Source organism: Heliangelus exortis, chromosome 29, assembly GCF_036169615.1.
Source record: "Heliangelus exortis chromosome 29, bHelExo1.hap1, whole genome shotgun sequence".
In the NCBI taxonomy this organism is placed as follows: Eukaryota; Metazoa; Chordata; class Aves; order Apodiformes; family Trochilidae; genus Heliangelus; species Heliangelus exortis.
The window spans coordinates 2,399,876-2,419,907 of NC_092450.1; the positions used below are offsets into that span (position 1 = coordinate 2,399,876).

Below are 20,032 nucleotides of genomic sequence, written 5' to 3' on the forward strand. Positions count from 1 at the left end.
AAAGGTATTGCAGATGAAACAAAAAGGTATTTCAGCCAGGGAACTCAACCATACCTAGAACTAGAGAGAGCAAAGCCAAGGCCTCAGAAGCAAGGAAGAAAACAGAGATTTCTTTAAAAGAAGTTCCTTGTATACCACACACACCCTGGGTATGTACACACACACTCCAAAATGTTTATAAATCCTCTGAGGCTTTCACAACTTGCTATAAATTCATACAAGTCATTCATAACTCCTTATAGTTTAAAAAACAAACAGCTAAAAAAGGGATTGTACATCAACAAGAGCAAACAAGACCATTTTTGCTTTAGAACAGTCAGATTTGGCTACTGCTTGGTAAACCTCCTGGCAACCACATTTATTTCTGTGACTCAGGGTTCCCCCAGCTTGGTTCTGATCCCAGTGCTACCTGAATTATCCTTCAGCTTTTTGTTGGCCTGTTTGCACATCTTCACCTGCCCACAGTACTTCAGTAATTAAACACAGCCCTGCAGAATGCTTCTGATTCTTGATTAAAAAAAAAAAAAAAGCTACACAGAATGTGGTATTAATTTTATCTCACGAAGATACAGGGAGATCCCTAGTTTCATTCTGCCAAGAGGCTTTCTACTATGTCAAGGCACTGAGTAAAAAAGCAAAATACTGAGTTCCCAGCCACATTCCTGGTTTTCAAATACACTGAAAGAAAGAAACTGCTGTGTTCAGCAAGGAAGCAGCATTTCCTAACCCCAAAAGTACATCCCCCTTTGGTGTCAGTAAGCACTGCACTGATTTCAAGCAGCTCAGCTGCTCTTTTTAAAAATAAATAAATAAATAAATAAAGGTAAAAATCCTCTTTCTTGCTGGCAAGGTGAATTACTGGAAGGCTCTTTCCTTGTCAAGGACAATGCGGGTTTGGATCAAGCAGACGTGGCAGGTTTGCCACTGCCAGGCTGCTCCTCCCTGGTGTTAATGCAAACGGGGGAGTCCCTAAACCACAAGACTGAAGGAAAGGAAGAGAAAGAGAAGAAGCAACCACAGAGAAGCTGGGAAAGATGATTCCAATGTCACCCCACCGGGGAAGAAGAGAGAAAACAGCCCGGGGAAAATCACCCTTTTTCACCACCGCTGTTTTCCAGCTCTCTTCTCTCCCTAAACAAAGTCCTAGGAACTGCACCCCAGTAATCCCATCAGGTTTTTACAGCCCCAGGAACCCAACACCAGCTGCTCTGTGAGATTCATTTCCCTGCCAGAGCTTTGGGGCAACGTTGTCCCTCCTGGGCAGGTGCCTTTATCACGACATGAGAGCTCATCCCTGGTGCCAGGCTCAGCAGATACCTCCAGAGACAGGAGATGCTCTTCTAAAAGATTACAAAACACAGGTTAAAGGGTGAGAAGAGATACCACAGGAAGAAGAAATGGTGAGAAAACACCAAGAACTCAATTATTTTAGGCTCAGGGAGGTGGCTCTATCTTCACCGTATCCACTTTTTTCACCCCTATTTCCCAGAGCCAAATCAAAGCTCTCTTTGTCCCACCCCCCATCCCTCCAGAAGTGCTTCATGTCATACAAACTGTTGGCTGCTCCATCAGAAATTTATTTTTCTTGGAAAGATTTTCCCCAGTCCTTTCAGCCAGGTTCAGCCAAGACACACTCTCTTACTTCAGGACCTTTGAAAAGGACGAGATAATGTTTATTTCATGCCAAGACACCAAAGGATGCAACAGAAAAGGAAAAAAAAAGCTCTGTAGAGAAAAGCAAGCCAGTTCCCACCTTCTGAGCAAACTCCCCTGCAGTCCAAGTACCACATTTTTGGAAGGATCTCATGCTCAGACTGATTTTATTTGCATCCTGTGTGAAGCCTGCAACAAACGGCCAGCAATTTGGGAAAGGCAGAAAAAAAAATGAATATTGGTCTATTTCTTTAATTTGGATCCTTTGCAATCAACAGGATGTTATTTAATATCAGGCTCTGATTGGCAGGAATAGATTCTTCTAGAAAATGGGATATTTTTAGAAGATGTTTTGATTGGCAGCATTGAAACTTGTCAGAGCTTCCATCATTACCCCAAATCCTCCTCAGTTTCTCAGAAAATAATAAAATCAGTCTCCTCAGGAGATTTTTGTAAGAGATGTGTTTACTTCAGGAAGGTTTTCTTATTTTTTGAAGGGAGAGGAGAGTGAATGGAGTGTTACCTACCTCACAGCCACTCTTACCCTGAGTTACAGATTTCTATAGAAGTGAATACTAGATTTTTATTTTTTATTTTTTTATTTTTCCTTTACAAGCAGAGCATGTCAAATTGACAAACCTAAAAGCCAGGACAAGAGCCAAAAAACAGAGCTGGGGCAACATTCAGTCAAGCAAGCCACGAGCAAAGGCAGCAAATGGAAGTATTTATAGTACTGTGTCATCTCCTGGACTTTAGTGCCTGATAAAAATTTAAAAGCTTCACACAAAGCAAAGAACAGAGGACAGATTCTTAACCTATGTGGATTTCTATAATCTGCTGCACACAACTTTGTCAGGCTGGCAGCAGGTTCAACCCCAAGGTCTATGGATAAAATCATTCTCCATCCCAGCAAATTCTACTGGGCTGAACCTGAGATTTTGCTGCTTTAGGACAACCCTCTCCTTCTGACTCATGTCAACATTATTTGCACATGCCAGAAGAAAGAGTAAAACACATGGGGCATTTTCAAAAGCATTCAGAAACTTTGAAGCCAAGCATTTCCCAACAAAAGCCAACACAAAAGTAATTGTATTGGAAACAAAGAGAAATCACTGCAAGTTGATTACTCCACAGCCTCAAAGGGTCCAAAGGGCCAAGTGGGCTGAACTGCCAAACTATTACACATTTTCACTTCCCCAGACCTAGAGGATTCCCAGCTCTGGAAGAGATATAACAAATTTTTTTCATTAGCATAGCTGGAACAAGCTGTGGTAAGGACCAGAACCATAATGCAGCCATTGTCAGTACCAGCATCTCACTCAAAGGGTGAGAAGTTCACAGGGAGTATGAGAGCTGATGGGATGCTCTAACCTAAAAATAAGACAAGCAGACCTTGGCACAAAGAAAAAATGTCCCTCTAAAATTACTGTACAACCCCTTGCAACAAATGCCAGGCCTTTACAAGTGGTATTAGCCAGCATTATGCTAACAGGTAATTACAAGGGTGTACCTGAGGGAGGGTTTTCCAGGTTTGTTTTGGTGGGTTTGTTTTTTTTTTTTTTACATTCTCCAAGATTCTTCTGTTCAGCTCTCTGCCCTAATGTGTGTTAAAAACTGATCAGAGGCAGGATGGGGATGATTAATCCTTGGGAAAGTCAGGCAGCTGCTGTTCTTCACAGCAGAGAGGAGGAGGAGGAGAGGGAGGAGGAGGAGGAGGAGGGGTGCTACCTCCTTGCTCCACTGCATTGTAAGAGACAAGAGCATAAGCCACAGTTAAGAAGATAATCACAAATTCTCAGAACCTCCTTTATCTCACCAAGCATCAGCTAAACAAACAGAGCAAGATGCTCTTGGAGCAGTTAACTCTCAGAAATGAAGTGAAACACAGGAGAGCTCCATTACTTCAATTAATGCTCCCATTTGTACCAGGTCAGCAGTTCTCAAGGACAGCAGGGACAGACACACATCCCAGCAGTTCTCATCTGACCAGAATCCCCAGAGCTGGGCAATAAGCATCCAACTCCCTTTAAAACTCAATCTCTGCAGGATCAGAAGGAAAAAAAAAAAAATTCTGGGAGAAAAGGCTTTACTGGATGTGGATTCCTGGAAATTTTCAGTCTCTCAAACTGGAAGATTAAATAGTTTTCTCCCAGATCTAATAAATTTAAGTGAAAACAAATATTTTTCCAGTAATATTGCTACAGCAAGACTCAGAACAGATTACTTTATGTACTAGTTTGACTAGTTGAGAAATTCAAACACCTACATCAGAGGGGAAGAAAAAAAAATCCTACTTACAAAGCTCCAAAAAGGGAGAGGGGTGGGGGGAGAGTTTCAATTATATAAGGCAAACATTTTAAAGTAGCCAAGTGCTCTGGATGCAGCTGGTTGTTAACAAGCAGACAAGAACTAGATGAAAGTGATTTTGAGGAATGCTGCAACATCAGAGGAAAACAATAAAGAAAGGATTCCTATGGCTCTCATTAGTGGGGACCACTTGGTTGGAGAGAGAGACAGAGTGGAGTTCCCTCCCCAGCTGCTGAAGTCTTGCTCTGAATATCACAACTAAAAGTTTCTGGGAATTTACTATTAAGCTTTCACAGGGATGACAATAATAATAATAATTTTTAAAAGCACAAAAAAAAAAACCCAACAACAAAAGAAACATCACCAAATTTTGTGCCCGTGTTCTCCACTCCAGGATTTGCATCACTGAGCACTAAGAAGCTTTCAGATAAATTCTTTTTAGGTTGTGGGAAAGATGGAGAAAAGAAGGAAGAGGAAAGAGAAGTGCAAGCCAGCTGGAGTCCCTGCCTACCCCAAATGCTGACCCAAGTACTGAGCAAACCTCAGTCCAGAAAAAGTTCTGAAGTTACCAGGAGCCAGAGTGGAGGAGATGGCAAACATGGAATCACTGCCCATGGGAGAGAAGGCAAAGAAATTCATATAAACACAGGGGAAAGAAATCCATCCACAGAGAGAATTTGAGCAACCACAACTGATAATTTTCACTAAGTCTTTGTCCAGGCTTCATAAAGTCACTTTTCCTTTTTTTTTTTTTTTTTTTTTTTTTAATTATAGGAGAGTGCTTGTCCTAGCAGACAAATGGACTTGCTCAAGCACATGAAAACCAAGGTAAAATAAGCAACTCCATTTGCAGAGCAGATAATCTGATTAGGGCTTACCTGTACCCTGCTTGGAGTGGCATTTGGTTTCAGGAATTTAACAGAACCAAAGCATGCCTGGTAACAGCAAGCAAAAAAACAAAAAAAGGGGGGGGGGAAGCAGATGTGTGCCATGACAACTAGATTGGGTTATAAAAGCTGTCTCTTTCCTGAGGATCTTATTTTGAAAATAAATGCTACCTCCCCAGCCAGCACACAGGAGAATGAGGTGTAAAAATAACTAGAACTCCTTGGATTAAAAAGTCTTTATAATAAAAAGGTCTGGACTTGAATACAAGAGCAGAGGTAACCCAGGAGAGAAAGGGGGGGGCATTAGGGCACGTTGGAGAAGTCAAAGATTCACACAGAAGAGTGATCAAGTACAGAGCCCCTGTAACTGGAGACAGATGGAATTTCAGCCTGTTAGGAAGAATTCACAGAACTGCTCACGTTCATAAAAAAAGCAGCTGAAAGAAAAAAAAAAAAAATCACAAACAAAAAAACCAAGCGAAGTTACACACTTCCTAAGGCAGCTCAAGATCTAATGCACAAGACATCAATCAAAGCCTTCAGGTAAGAGTGTCTACTGGTAGAATTTATTAAAAAATAGGTTTAAATAACCAAGAGTTAAGTTGGTTTGGGCTTCTTGCCCATTTCCAGAGGCAGGGAGAGGGGGATGGTAGAGGGAGTGAGTGAGGGTTGAATATGCAAAGCTGTCTTTAGGCACAATATGAATCATCACCCTGAAGAATTTTCTTTAAGTGGCTGACTACTACTCAGATATATTTTATTTTAAATGGTAAGGCCTTGACCAATACATGAAAAATGAACCCTCAGATGACAGCCAGGTGCATACGTTCTGATGAAAAATACTTGGAAATTAATCTGTATCAATTGATACAGATTGACATAGAAAAAGTAGTTTATGACTTGCAAGTCCTAGTGTGGTTGCTCCTTCAAATTATTTTCTGCTAGCTCAGTAAAAACAGAATTTCTTTCCCCTTTCATTTGGAGAAATTTCTGCAAGTGCTGGGAGAGCTACCTACAACACAGAAGGAGCAGAAGGAGAATAATTTTCTTGTTTTAGCCTGAGACAGTAGAAAGCTAATACCACAAAATGTTGCATACATGGAGCAAGAGCCCTGCAAGTGTTCTGCATTCAAAATGCAGATTCACAGAAGCCCAATTGTCTCATTTTTTTGAAATAGCCAGCACTGGAATAGCAGAAGTCACATGGAGAAGGGCTCCAATTCACACCAAAATAGGCAGATTTAGCTGGTGCTACTTTTATTCCCAGCCTAGGAATAGCAATGGCTGCAAAACAGAAATATTTTCCCCTTGGCCACTGGGATGGGATCCCTGCAGCTGAAAAATGAGGCACCAGGAACCTGGAGAGCCATTACCTCTTCCCATCAAACCACCCAGATGAGGAATTGGCTCCTAAGGAGTTGAATTATATCAGAAGCACAAAAAGCACCAAGCACCAAAGCACCTTGGAAGCCTCCTGCCCTGCTCCCTAGGGTGACACAGCACCCACAGCAGGACAGGACCTGAAGGAATGGCCATGGATAAAGACTGGGAGTGCCCCAGGGGTCATAATTCCTTTGGGAAAATAAGACACAGGCCCCCAGGGACCATTGGACCCATCTCTGAACACATCAACCTCCATCCCAACCACTTTTAAGGCCAATCAGTGTGGGTGACAACAGCACAGAGTGCTTCTGCCACCTAAGATGAAGAAGGAAATTTTAAAATAAAAAAAATTTAAAAAGCCAGGGTGCAAGGCCTGGGTTTAGTTATAACTTGGTATCTTTTCCTACAATGTACCTTTAGGTGGCATAATGTAGGAAGAACCAACTTCTAGGGGGACATGCAACCCCTAGAAGTGAAAACACCCATCCTACCAACCCCCCCATCCTAACAACCCCCCCATCCTACCATCCCATCCCATCCTAAGAACCCACCCATCCTACCATGTCACCCATCCTACCATCCCATCCCATCCTAACAACCCCCCCATCCTAACAACCCCCACATCCTACCATCCCATCCCACCAACCCCCCCATCCTACCATTCATCCTACCATACCATCCCATCCTAAGAACCCACCCATCCTACCAACCCCCCCATCCTACCATCCCATCCCATCCTAACAACCCCCCCATCCTAACAACCCACCCATCCTACCAATCCCCCCATCCTAATAACCCCCCCATCCTAACAACCCCCCCATCCTAACAACCCCCACATCCTAACAACCCCCACATCCTAATAACCCCCACATCCTACCATCCCATCCCACCAACCCCCCAATCCTACCATTCATCCTACCAACCCCCCCATTCTACCATCCCATCCCATCCTAAGAACCCACCCATCCTACCATGTCACCCATCCTACCAACCCACCCATCCTAACAACCCCCCCATCCTACCACCCCACTCAGTGCCTACAAGCAGAGGGAGGAGCAGCAACATTTTTGGCAACACCAGATGCCCAGGAACCAACCTGGATGGGTGCTCCTGCTCTGAGAGGAGGTGTCCTCTCCCAAGCTAAATGGGCAGATGGAACATGTTAACTCACCTGATGCAGACAGAAGACAAGGACAGGGCAGGAAGGGCTCTGCTACACCCCAGCTTTGCAATTAAAAGTGAGAAAAAAGAGAAAGTGGCTGCTCAGAGCCCAGAGAGCAACCAAAGTTTGTCACCTCCAGTGCATCCAGAGAGCACAAACCATGGCAGGGATCAGCTCAGAGCAGCTTCCCAGTCACAAGGTAACAGGGCAAGGCCAGCAGCTCCAAAGACTTAATACTTAATAATTAAGATTAAATATCCAACTTGAGAAGAGGAAACCACAGGTAAGATACAGGGAAGTGAAGCATTTGTGTGCTGCTCTCTCAACTAATGTGGAAAGTGGGAATTTCTTGCCAGGTTTCTACAAGTGATTTAATTGCAAAGTCACCCAAAAAAGTCACCCAAAGCACATGCCCTTTACAGCCTTTTTTTCACCAAACTGGGTGGAAATAGGAGGTGAAGTGGATGGCTTCTGATCCACCACTCAAAACTCCCACCCACTTCAACATATGCACACAAACATCCCTCTCTAAACCCTTTTTCTCCAAGAAAAAGTCATTTTTTGTCATCTATGCCTATTGCATCTCCACAAAACCCTTTTGCTTCTTACTCAAGAGTGGATTGGATTTGGTAATGCAATGGAACATCAGCAAAAGCTCAATATTGGTCATTAAGCAGCAGCCACCAGGGAATTCAGTAAATGCAGATTGCTTGTAAAAAGCTGTGAGCTGCTCTTCTACAAAACTTCTAAAAGGAGACATCCAATTTTTAACCCAACAAAGCTTACAGAGACTCCCATGAAGGCAGATGGGGGATGAGCTCCAAACATTTAACCAGTATCATGAAAAAAAGCAGCAAACTCCAACCCCACATGGGTTGGGATGAAAAGTACTTCTCAGATAAAATATTTTTTAGACCTGGAGAACAAATATCAGCAAAATACTTCCAAAGCTTCACCTGGAGTATCAAGAGAGGAAAGATTCTGTGGCAAAGGTACCCAAGATGACTGAAGTTCTCCTATTTTTTGTTTGCTGGGCAAGACAAGTTCAGTCTACAGACAGCTGTTGATGCCAGACAATACATTAAATCACTTTCTTCCACCTAGAATCTGTTTTTTTCTCCCAACAGAAAATACAAATAGACTTCCCTCCAATTCCCACTGCCTTCCATTAATATTTTAATGTTCTTCCTTAGACAAATAAGATCCCTGCAACATTTCTTTCAGCATCTTTATGTGTTACTATGGCAACTGCTAAAATGACACAAATAGAGAAGCCTAAAGCTCTGCTACATAAGGAGTACCCCCATCCTCTTTATTCCTCATTTAGTAAATGTTTTGAGTTTAAGAAATAAAAAAGGCCACCATTACAGTGACCATTTTTTTTTTATTGCTTGAAGTTCCTGAATATTTTATTAAACAAGTGGCCAAATGAAGCCACAGGTCACAAATCCTCTCTGTTGGGAGGCACTTTTTAAGAAGTCAAATGAGCCTCAGAACTATCTGACAAACCCAGTGCTGCAAAGAAACACCTGAAAATGCAGCAAGATCTGTGTCAAACCCACCCCCTTCCTCCCACCCCCCTGACTGTTCCACCAGAGAAGTGCCAGACAACTCAAATTATCTATTTTACACTGTAAAAATGCATGGTTTTAACAGAGAAGGGGAGCTGCAGCTCTTTAAAAATGGGCTAAATCTCAGAGAATTGAGCACTTTTGGAAATAGAATTTCAACTAGAAGAGAACAGAACTTTAACTTTTGGGAAGAGCACACTTCTGCTCATTGGAAAGAGAGGAGAAATTTATTTGCTTCAGAAGCATCAGGAGATGTGCCAGCCAAACTCTGCCACCACTATCACAGGGAACATCTTGTTTTGCCATCAAGACAGTTGCACATGAGCACCAGGGAGGAAAAAGCCACCTGCCAAGGTGTTCACCCTCCCTAACCTGACAGCTCCCAACTAACAAGACTTTTAAATCCATCATCACCCTAATGACCTCCTTGCTGGGGTACAAGAAGCAGACAGACAACTGGTGTAACAACACAAAAGTTGGAGGCTGGTTTAGGGGATCCAACCTTCAACTTGCCCAATTTGTAGGAAAATTGTTGAGCCACCTGATGTTTGCAGCAAACTCAGTGAATTTGAGCTCCCAAAGCACAAATCTCTGACTGTCTCCTTCTAAATCTTCTCCTTCACCCAAGTATCACCCTCCTCACTGCTGATGTGGTGCAGTTTCATGGAAAAGCATTTTTTACACACAAATCCCAGGCACAAATCCTTCACTCAACTCCCCCGTGCCAGGTACCCTTCCCATAAATAGCTTGTTCAGGGCTGAGGTCAAAGCTGGAGCAGGCATTCCAGAAAATAACCTTATCCCAGGGAAGGTCAGAAAAAAGGGAGGGGGGGAAGAGCTGGATGTAAGTTAAGCAAACCATACCATTACATCAATGATAAGCACCTTGAAAAACCTTTCCAATGTAGAGAGCCACAACCAGAGGATCCTAGAGACAGGTCCAGTGGAAAACTGAAGCATTCCCAGATCCCATCTGGATCCAGACACCAAGGGCAAGTGGTCAACTCAACTCCAAGTTTCTCTTCCCACTTCCCAACTGAATTGCCAGCTATTCAGGTCTCCACCTCTTTGTATTTTCAAGTCTTTCCTTCCATTCAGAAATCCTGCAAGAGAACTCAATCCAGCTTCTTAGTTCTCTTTTATTTCATTTCATTTTATCTCATTTTATTTCAGCCAAGGATGGCCCGAGCAAAGCCACCTCCAAAGCCTTTGAAACAAGACACTTGCACAACTCACCATAGCCAGGGTGTGCCCAAAACACACTGCTTGGAAAAAATCTCTTGGGGTAGTGCCAGTTTAGCAAGGAAAACATTTTCCCCCAGCTGGAAGTCTAGCACAGCACTGCTGCTGAGCTAGTGAAACCAGAATGGATCTGCTGGAGGAGAGAACAAAGGAGGAAGGAGGAGGAGGAGGGGGGGGAAAGCCCATGTTACTGCATAATGAAAACCAAAAATCTCTCAGGAAGAAAAACACTTCTGTGAAGTACACCTTCAGTATCTCTTGAAAGAAGGCTGGGTTTGCCATTGCTTTGGTTTTCATCTTTGCCACCCAGTAATTTTGGGGCTTGGGTCAGTAGTAACAAGGATAAAAAACCCAGCTCCACAGTGGAGCTGCTGGACCCAGGCAATAGCAAAGTCTTTTTTCCATCCCCCACAGCAGTGTATTAGACTTTATAATATTAGAGATCAACTCCAAACTGGGCCCCTTTCCCTTGTTTAAACAAAGTTCAATTCCACATGAGGTCCTAGGAAAGCAGGCAAGCCACCACACTGAGGCTTTTAATGTCAGTTTGCATTCACAGACTTCACTTTTTTTTTTTTCTGCTGCTTCTAATGAAAAAAAAAGGAAATATTTATACAATCCTATCCATATCCAAAGTGTCACCCCCAAATCTTCAAAAAAATCTGTCCTGGAGCCTCTTGTTACTCACTGCCCCACTGGGCAAGAGCTACAGAGACAAAGCCCAGTTTATTGGTACTGCCAGACACCAAATAATTCCCACTTCTCCACCTTATCTTTCATCCACCCCACAGCCCAAGAAACAGGCAGAGGAGGTTTGACTGAGCAGAGTAACCCAAAACCCTGCAAGAACACTAAAGGCATCTGCAAGAAAGATGCAAAAAGATGCTTGGTCTGCATTTAACACCCCCCACCCCAAATTCAAACATTTTCCTGCCCCACAGCACCTGTTCTTTACACACACAACAACTGATTCCCCCAAAACAACTGACTACAGCCCAGGAAGAGACATTGAACCCCATTTAACCCAACCCAGGAAGAAAAATTTAACACTGAGCTCCCTCTAAGATGAAAGCCCCACAGCACTGCCTTGTCCCAGTCCTGTGGGTGCACCAAAACCATCCCAGCTCCCTTCCAGACCCCAAGGGAGGGCTGCAGGAAACTCAAGACTCTAAATCCAAGTCAGAAACCACCCCCAGACACCCACTGTATTGATAAAATGTCTTCTCTGACCAATATTTACTGGAGAAATCAGTGATTTATTTTTAAGATCACCCTCAGTCTTCTCATTTGCCCTCTTTTCTTAAGAGGGGCTTGCTGGGTGTCCTACTTACTCTGGATACCTGATTAAGCATTTTTTGAACAATGAACTGCTCTCTGCTATTCTGCTTTCAAATGCTAAGCAAGAACACAGTTCAGCATTGGCTCTCTTTCTCTTTTCCTAAAATGAAAGCCTCTTGGGGGACACCTCTCCTGAGCTGCTGAGCATTTCAGGGCATTTCAGCATCCTCAAGTTTTCATCCACAGCTGAAAAGCAGAAGGTTAAGTCCTGAGCTGCCATCAGCACCTGCAAGTACAGCCAGAAGTCAAGAAAAAAAAAGAACAGCCCAAAAAAATCAAGACTGAGAAAGTCATCAAGAGTGGAGAGAGACTTTTAGGAATGCTCTGCATAAATCAAAGTTAGCAAAATGCCTTTGTGCCCAATGGGAAAAGTTTCCTTAGTCCTCAGAGTGTGGGATTTGCCACCTGAATCACAGCTCCACCAAGTCACAGACTTGAGAAATGCTGTTTAATAGCCCTTGAGTATCACTTGAAATAGCACTTGAAATATAGGTTTCCTTATCATGCCCTCTCTTGAAAAATACAATCAAGGGAGAAAAAAAAAAAAAATCACAATTTCTAAAACCTATTTTCAGTCAACCCCTCAACCAACCACTGATGCAAGTTCCACACACATCCCTCTCCCAACACAAAACTTTGAAATTAGCCCTGAGAAAAGCACATATTAGTGAGACATCCTTCTTATTACTCCAAGTCCCCAGCAACTCTGAAATCCAAACAGCACAAGGTGACACAGTGCAGGGAGGAGGCAACACACAGGGACTCCAAGGCTGTGAAAGGATTCCCAGCAAAGTGCAGGTGTTGAGATTTCCCACCAGTAGATGGGGATAATTAAAATGTGCTTAAGCAGCATGGCATCATCTCCACCCCATCTGAACACATGGTAGGTGTAAAAGGGGTCACCAAAACCTTCCCTTGCCCCAGCTGCCATCAGAGCAGTGACTTTCCAGGTAAGAAACCTGAATTAGAAGATGAGTTCCAATTAAATATTTATTTTCACTCCCTTTTTGGAATTTTTTTTTCCATGGTACACAGTTGGGGATTGCAGACACTGAATTGCACACCACTCACCACCTAATGACTACCTTGCTGCTTGACACAGGCAGCTGATCAGCCAAAAAATCATTGACAAATTCTGATGAAACTGGTTTACAGTGAAACACAACAACCAAAGGAACCAACCAGCCTGAGAAAAGCAACTACTACGAGCCACATGAAGTATTTCCTATTTCTGTGTCTTAGTCCAGGGGCACAGACACAGGAGGCCTTGGATCACTTGTTAACCACCCCCTGACCACATCACCCAGAGCCCTGCAGCACTGGGAGGGATCTGCATGCTCCAAGCCACCTCTCCCTACCAGCAGTTCCTGCTCCATCCACACTGACACCAGTGTTTGGGCTTTCAGAGCATCCCAGGTTTGGCAGTCCCATGGTCCCAGCCAGCCCAAGGATTCTGAACCTTCCTTCCCCACCTCCAGCCAGGAGGAAATCTCCAGCAGCTCCCAACTCTGCCATCTGTGAAGTGGGACATAAGAGGATCTTAGCTGGGAAATACAGAGTTGGAGGCTGTTCATCTGCCAGGAAACTGAATGCAGCAGAGTGGTCCTTGAGCTAAACAAACCTAAGAAGGCAGCAGGGACCAGACCCTGCCTTGTGTGCACTGCCTTTCCCCAGCAGCTTCATGAGAACCAAGAGTGCCTTGTTAAACCAAGCCCATAGCTGGCAGGGCTTCCCAACAGAGGTGTAACTACTACCTCCCTGCTTTGTTTATGCATTACAGGATGGCCTGGTTAGGCACCTTCCTGGGCAGCAGGTCTAAGAGGGTTTCAAAAGGAGCTTAAAAGTTCTGATTGATCCCGGGTGTTGCTGGAAAGATGCAATTCCTTTGGGAGCTGCTGCTCTGTAGCCAAGATCAGGTGAGCCAGGAAAGTACAAATGTTTGAAAGTCTGTCCTTGACCAGATACTGATTCTGGAATGCCACCATGCCAGAAAAACTCAAAGGTCAGCTCTTATCTAAGCATGATGTAAACAGGTCTTTGTTTCTTTTGCATGCTCCTACTTGAATCCCAGAGGCAGACAGTGCCATGGCCACTTAGAGCAAGCAAGCCACAAGACACACAGATTGCAGCACAACTCTCACTGAAGACCCACAAGCAAGCAAACAGTTTCCAGGGGGAATGCAAAACCAAGGGATGGCGACTGAGGGATGAGACAGAAGTTTTTCCACTCATTGTGGTATTCCACTCACTATCAAAATTAAAATAATCAAGGTGAAAGCCTTCCCTCTAATAAGAAAATTCTGCAAGCTGCTGAATCCAGCCATACTTGTGCAACCCTGGAAAAAAAAAGAAAAAAAAAAGAAAAAAAAAAAGAAGCCTTTGCTGTTCTGTGCTCACACAAATGTAAAACAATGGTTCTGTACAATACACTGACCCAAGGCAGCTTCTCAGTGGAAAAGTCAGCTCTTCCCCTTCCTGCCTCTTAGCACCACTTTGAAAGGAATGATATTTAGAATTACTCAGATGCTGAAGGTTGACTTCAGGAGTTCTGCTAAGAGCACAAATGTGCATTCAGCCTCAGCTTCAGTAATGCCAGAGCTGCTGGGACCCAGTGTCACAGCACTGGTGCCAACAGGGCAGTCAATGTTGGGCAGACTAATTACTAAAAACCCCCAGGCATAAACTTGAAACAAGGTTTGGTGGACCTGGATGAGAATATGCATCCCCACCAGTGCCTGAACCTACAGACAAGAGCAGGATCATTCTCTTCCTTAGCTTCAAAACCTTTTTTTAAGAGTACTGTGGTGGCTGGGGAATGGAAAGCCATGACTAACCCAAAGGGCAGGAAAGGCAGCAAAGAATTTCATGCATGGTGTCTCTGAATACCTCACTTCCTCTTGGGATTAAGATGAGTGGCAAAGACATTTTACTTTGCTAGACAACACATGAATCTGTGAAACCCATCTGTGAAACCCACACGGCAGGAAATTTAATATTACTTTGCACAGAACTTCAGTCAATTGTCTCCTCTAATAAATAGAAGATTTATAAATGCAATTTTACTGGTAATCCCAATAGTAAATTTGGGGCAGTTAGAGGATGGGAATGAAGTTATTAAACTCTCAACCAGCACAAGAAGACCTTCATGTCCAGCCAGCTGGGATCACATGCTCAGCTACCAGCTCTGCACTGGGAGAAATCCCAACTCATGCCACATTGAAGACTTCACTGACAGAAATTCATCCCATGCTAACATCCTAAAACATGACGTGACATTTAGCTGGAATTTAAAATTCAGGAGCTGTAACATCTGTGGATCAGCATCCATCCATATGAGTCTCTTCCTGGAGGATGCTGGAGCCACATCCACCTTCCCAGTTGTGCAGTAGGATCTGTGCCATCCAGCACTCCACCAGATATCAGCTTGACTTTGGATACCAAAATACTATTTGGTATCAAAATACAATCAGTTATTTTCCCAAAGAGGTCTGAACAAACCCAGAAGAGCACAGGCATGCAAGAGTCCTGGTGACTATTTCCAGCCTTGATCAGAAAGCCATCTGCACCCCAAACAGGACCCCTGTGAGTGCTGCAGGGGGATTTTTGACTGTAACCACACTTCACAGCCTGAGGTTTAAGTTCAACACATCCATCAGGGTGGAAGAGACCCCCTACCCATGCAAGCAAGATTTTACACAGACCAGACACCAGCTGTGGCCTTTTAATTCCAAGCTCAGGATTTCTCCCTGGAAGTTCATCTCAGTATTTTTCAAAAACTTCCAAAATCTGGAATTAAAAATTCCCTTCTTCCTTGACCTGTCTCAAGACCCTTGAGAGACCAAGATCCTTGACAAGGATCTTCCCCCTCCACACACAAACTGACACCTGATATTTAAGCAAATAGCATCAAATTACCAACAGAATTATGAGGCTGTTGTCATCATTTAACACAACTCACCAACAAGAAGAAAATTCCCAACAATAATTTCCCAGATTCCAGAAGAGAACACACTCACACCACATTTCCACCAGCACTTGGACCAAATCCTTTCAAAAGTTTTTTTCTAGGCAGATAGTTGAACAAAGAAAAAAAAAAAATAATCCCCCAGCCACAAGCATGCTGTCAGCTATGAAGATTCAGCCTGGCCTTATTTTACACAACTGCTTTACAATGAAGATTCTTCTTGTAAAAAAGACAAACTTTTTATTTCAGGTCCAACACATTATGAAGACAACTGTATTTTGGGGTTTTATCTGCAGTATGCTTGCACTGCTTCAGCCAGCATTTCCAGGACCTGCTGCTCCACAAGAATACCACCAACTACTGCATGCACAAAGAATTTTATCTTCAATGTTGCATGTGCTGCCTGAACTAGGAAGTGTGCTGCACATCACACCACACTCGTTTCAACAATTACTTCTTTGATCTCAGCCCATCAAAAGAAGAAAATGTTCCTGCAAAACCCCAGATTTTTCCATCTGCCACCTTTCATCTCCCTCTCCCCCCACCAGAGGTAAGCAAAGCACGACTGCTACTCACAGTGGTATGTGGGGTTGTTCTGGGTCTGCTTTGGTCAGTTCCTCTTCTTCTATGTCAGACTCTCCTCCTGAGCTGCTGTCAGTGACATCCGAGTCAAAGGCTTGCTCACTGGACCTCAAGTTGGCCATCCCACTGGCTGTGAACCTCTCCAGTTCTTCTGATATTGAATCACTCTTCAAGAAGCTGCTTAGACCTTCCGAAGTAACTGTCTCACTCGCAGCTTTCCTTAAGGCTGCTTCTGCTTTCCTGGTCAACATCAGCTGGCTCCGTTGTCTCAGGGGGTCCAAAGTTGGAAGCTTGCTCAGAGTTTTCTCCAAGAAGCCACCCAACTGTTGCTGGATGTGTCTCTCCACCTGCTTTGCCTGCACAACCTGCAAACGTTTCTGCAGCCTGCGGGCACGGTTCTCAATGTCTGTTTGCCTCCTCAGCAGTGCCCTCGTCCTCACCTCCGAGTCCAGAGCACTGTGGTGGTGACCAGGCAGCAGAGAAGGTTTCTGTTCCTCCAACTTACTGCTCCCAAAGTCAGAGTGACCAGCAACACCAGGCAACCTTGTCTCCCCGCTGCCCCCCTCCAGCGCCCGCTGCTGCTCCGTGGAATTAAGGGAAGATTTGTTTGCAGTGCTATTATTGCTAAATGGAGTTGGGTGCTCTGCATCAAGGCTTCTGTGTGGAAGAGTGCAATTGGTCAACCCGGACTTCAAGTCCCCCAATTCAGAACCTCCTGTGTTATAGTCAACACCCTGCAGGGCGGCAGGAGGAGGAGCACACTTCCCACCATTGAGAGAACTCGAGTTTTCATGCTCTGAATTGGTACTTTTGGCCAATTTCTTGGCCAAGCCATTTACAGGCGCTTGTGGGAGAGGTGGCTGGCTATTAGTACTCATGGTTTTGAGATTCTCCAAAGTGAATTCCAACACCGGCTGCCTCCCCAACAGATCGCTTGTTTTCAAGAAGGACTGAGATAAGAGAGAGTGAGATTTAAGGACTGTCTGCTTGTTGAAGACTCCTTGCAGCTTCAGAGGCTCTTTTGAAGAAACAGATGTTACATCCGAGCAGAGATAAGAGGCCACCAGCGGCTGCAGCTTGCCCAGCTCTTCCTTCGTCGGGTTGCTTCGGAAATCTAAACCGGGATCCTCTGGAGCAATGGCTTTCCTTTTGGTGCCGTTGGCAGCCAGGAGGATGTTGTTGGCGTTGCCGTTGCTCTCGGCACTGCCAGGTGACAAGGTGGAGGACGGGGGAGCCAGCTTGAATCGGATGTGGTGAGCTTCAGCTGCTGCATCAGTGAGAGCGGGCGCCATCGCAGCCATTCAGCACAGAGAGAGGGGAAGTCCAACCTCTCCCGGTGCCGAGGCCAGCTCCACTGCCTCCCACTGCCTCTCCCGAGGGCAGCCTGCAAAAGGAAAGGGAAAAAAGAGAAAGTTATAGGAGGTACACCCAGAGAAAAAGAACACGGGGCAGACAAAAGCCGCCAGGGTTGTCGCTCGGGGTTAGGCCGCGCTCGGCGCCACATCCTCCCTCTGCCACCACCAGCACCGTGCTGAGCAGAGCCAGCTGGGTACAAAACCAAAGCAGCAACACACAAACTAGTCCTCAAGATCACAAACTAGTCCTCAAGATCACAAACTAGTCCTCAGGATCACAAACTAGTCCTCGGGATCTCCCAGAAGCAGTGCCAGCCCATAACTACTCTTCTCTTTCAGTCCACCCACCAAGCAAACCAGCCCCTGTCCAGCCCTCCAGGTCTGACCCCCCACTCCTCAATGTCAACCTCATCTTTAAAAATCCTTGAGCTATGTCTATGAGAGCTTTTCTGCTGCCAAGTCAGGCACATTAGAAACCACAAGTTAGAGCTAGAACATGTACTAGAGACAGGACCTGAGGGGAACAAATCTCCATATGCTTAAACTCCCAGGAGCTGAAGAAACCCCACCGCCCCACAGCCAGTGGCAACTGCCCCACTTCCCCAAGAGCCCTGGATTTGCACAAAGTGGTTTCCCTGGTGCATGTGAAACCTGCTTTCCCAGAAGTATGCTTCCAAATAAGCCAGGTGATTTCCAGCATGAGCAATTCCCATTTCTTTTTCAAGAACATGGATAAAGATTAACCCACACACACCACGACACAGCAGTTCTATGCTCTGACCACAAGAGCAAGCCATGGCTTAACTCAACTAGGTCAAACTAGTTAACAAAAATAACCAACCAACCAACCATTCATGTATATTGCAACTTTTCCCCTCCATCACCTTCAAGTTTCTGGTCATTCATCTACTGACATTATCACCAAAAAGTGTCATTGGTTTTTAAAACGTTTTGTTGGGTTTTCAGAACGTTTGGTTTGGTTTTCTTAAGCTGCATTCACATAACCCACAGCACAGGGTTCTGCAGTACAAAAGTTACTTCTCTTCCTTTTGCTGCAAATTTATCTGGCACCTCCCTAAATGATTTCAATGTCAATTTAATCCCAAGAAGGTGCCCTGATCTCTTGCCCGATAACACCAATCCTCTCATTTCACATACATTTGCATAAGCTTGTTGGAGCTGTTCATTAACACACCCCAATGACCAAATTAATATACCACTTTAGAGGAAAAGTGAGGACTAGCTCCACTTCAAATATGTCAAATGAGCAAAATTTAATCAGCTAGTTTTGTTTCCAGCCTCATTCAGCTCTACCACAGTTGCTCCCCAGTGCCTACACCAGGTGCTTCCCCTTAACAGGGACCACAGACACACATCAGGGATGAAAACCACTAAGTACTAAAATCTGATTATTTTTTTTTTTTTAATGAAAAGTCAGAGATGAGTTAAGAGAAAGAAATTCAACCCTCTATGGAGGGAAGGCCCACAGGACAAGCTCAAAGTTATTTGTTCTCTTTGGTTTTTATGGAGCAGGTACATTGGCCAGCTGGCAGGTCCCTCACCAGGTCCCCAGCTGAGACCATCTGCAGTCTTGTTAACTCACCCAGTTTGGTGATTTAGAGGAAGGAGACAGGGAAGAAAGAAAATACTCACAGAGGGACTGATGAAAAACCAACCAAACAACAAAAAAACCCAACCTGAAGCTTTTTTAACAGAGATGGGATCAGACTTCAGAAGTTGGCCAGAATTCAGGGTATTCTGTGATCAACCATACACCTCGTGCCTAAAAATTTACTCTGCGTCCACTGAAAATGTCTTTTAGTCACCATTTGGTTCCATAAATAAAGACTGAGCATGACTATTTAGGGAAGAAGAAGGAAAAAAAAAAAATTTAAAAGGAACTTGCAGGGAACTTTCCACTTGTAGCGAGGACGCCCTTGGGAGGAAAACTGTCAGAAAGAAGAACTTCCTCCACTTCAGCTCCTACCAGGACCTTCACTAGAGTCGTGTACACTTGGAATGAGTGTTCCTAAGGGGTGCTTCCAGTTTTACAGAAACACCCTGGTCTGTCTTCCAAGGAAGGCTCTGGATCAGGGCTCTTCACCCCAACCACCACCACAGCACCGAGATGTCCAGAGCAGTTTAGGAAATACCCACGCTGCAGAAGAAGAGAAAAACCTCCACTTGGTGCTGGTTGCAATGGTTCTTCATGAACATATTTGCACTGCAGCCCAGCTGTTTAGGGAGTTTACCTTGGCTGAGGAGTGTTTTAGAGTAAATCTGGACGTCATCAACTTTAATGAAATTAACAGAAGCGGAAAAGCGGAAGTAAAACTTTCATCTTGCCTTTTCCTCCGGGTTAGCAAACTCACTTGAAACAGAAAATCCTCCTCCTAAGCTACTGCAACCCTCCTTGGCTTCCCTTTTACTTGAGTGGACAGCATTTAAAATACTTTGGAAGCCTGGAAAGTCTCCCTTAAGAATAAGTCTTTCTTCTAATAGAAATGACCTCCAAATGAGCATTTTAATTCTTAAAAATGACCTCCAAAAGTTCCTGGGTGAGGTTTTTTTTTATATTTTATTTAGGA

General features: G+C 44.3%; 1 protein-coding gene across 2 annotated transcripts in view; it reads right to left on the minus strand.

Moving 5' to 3' along the window:
• KANSL1 (KAT8 regulatory NSL complex subunit 1) overlaps positions 1–19,405 on the minus strand; it is an 83,886-nt gene extending 64,481 nt beyond the window's left edge. The window contains exon 1 of one of the 2 annotated variants that reach the window (XM_071728547.1): positions 16,084–19,405. In XM_071728547.1, the coding sequence (XP_071584648.1) occupies positions 16,084–17,390 (1,307 nt within the window). In that variant the 5' untranslated portion in view covers positions 17,391–19,405. The remainder of the gene's footprint in view (positions 1–16,083) is intronic. The other variant, XM_071728545.1, reaches the window with a different exon arrangement.
• Between the last annotated feature and the right edge of the window lie 627 nt (positions 19,406–20,032).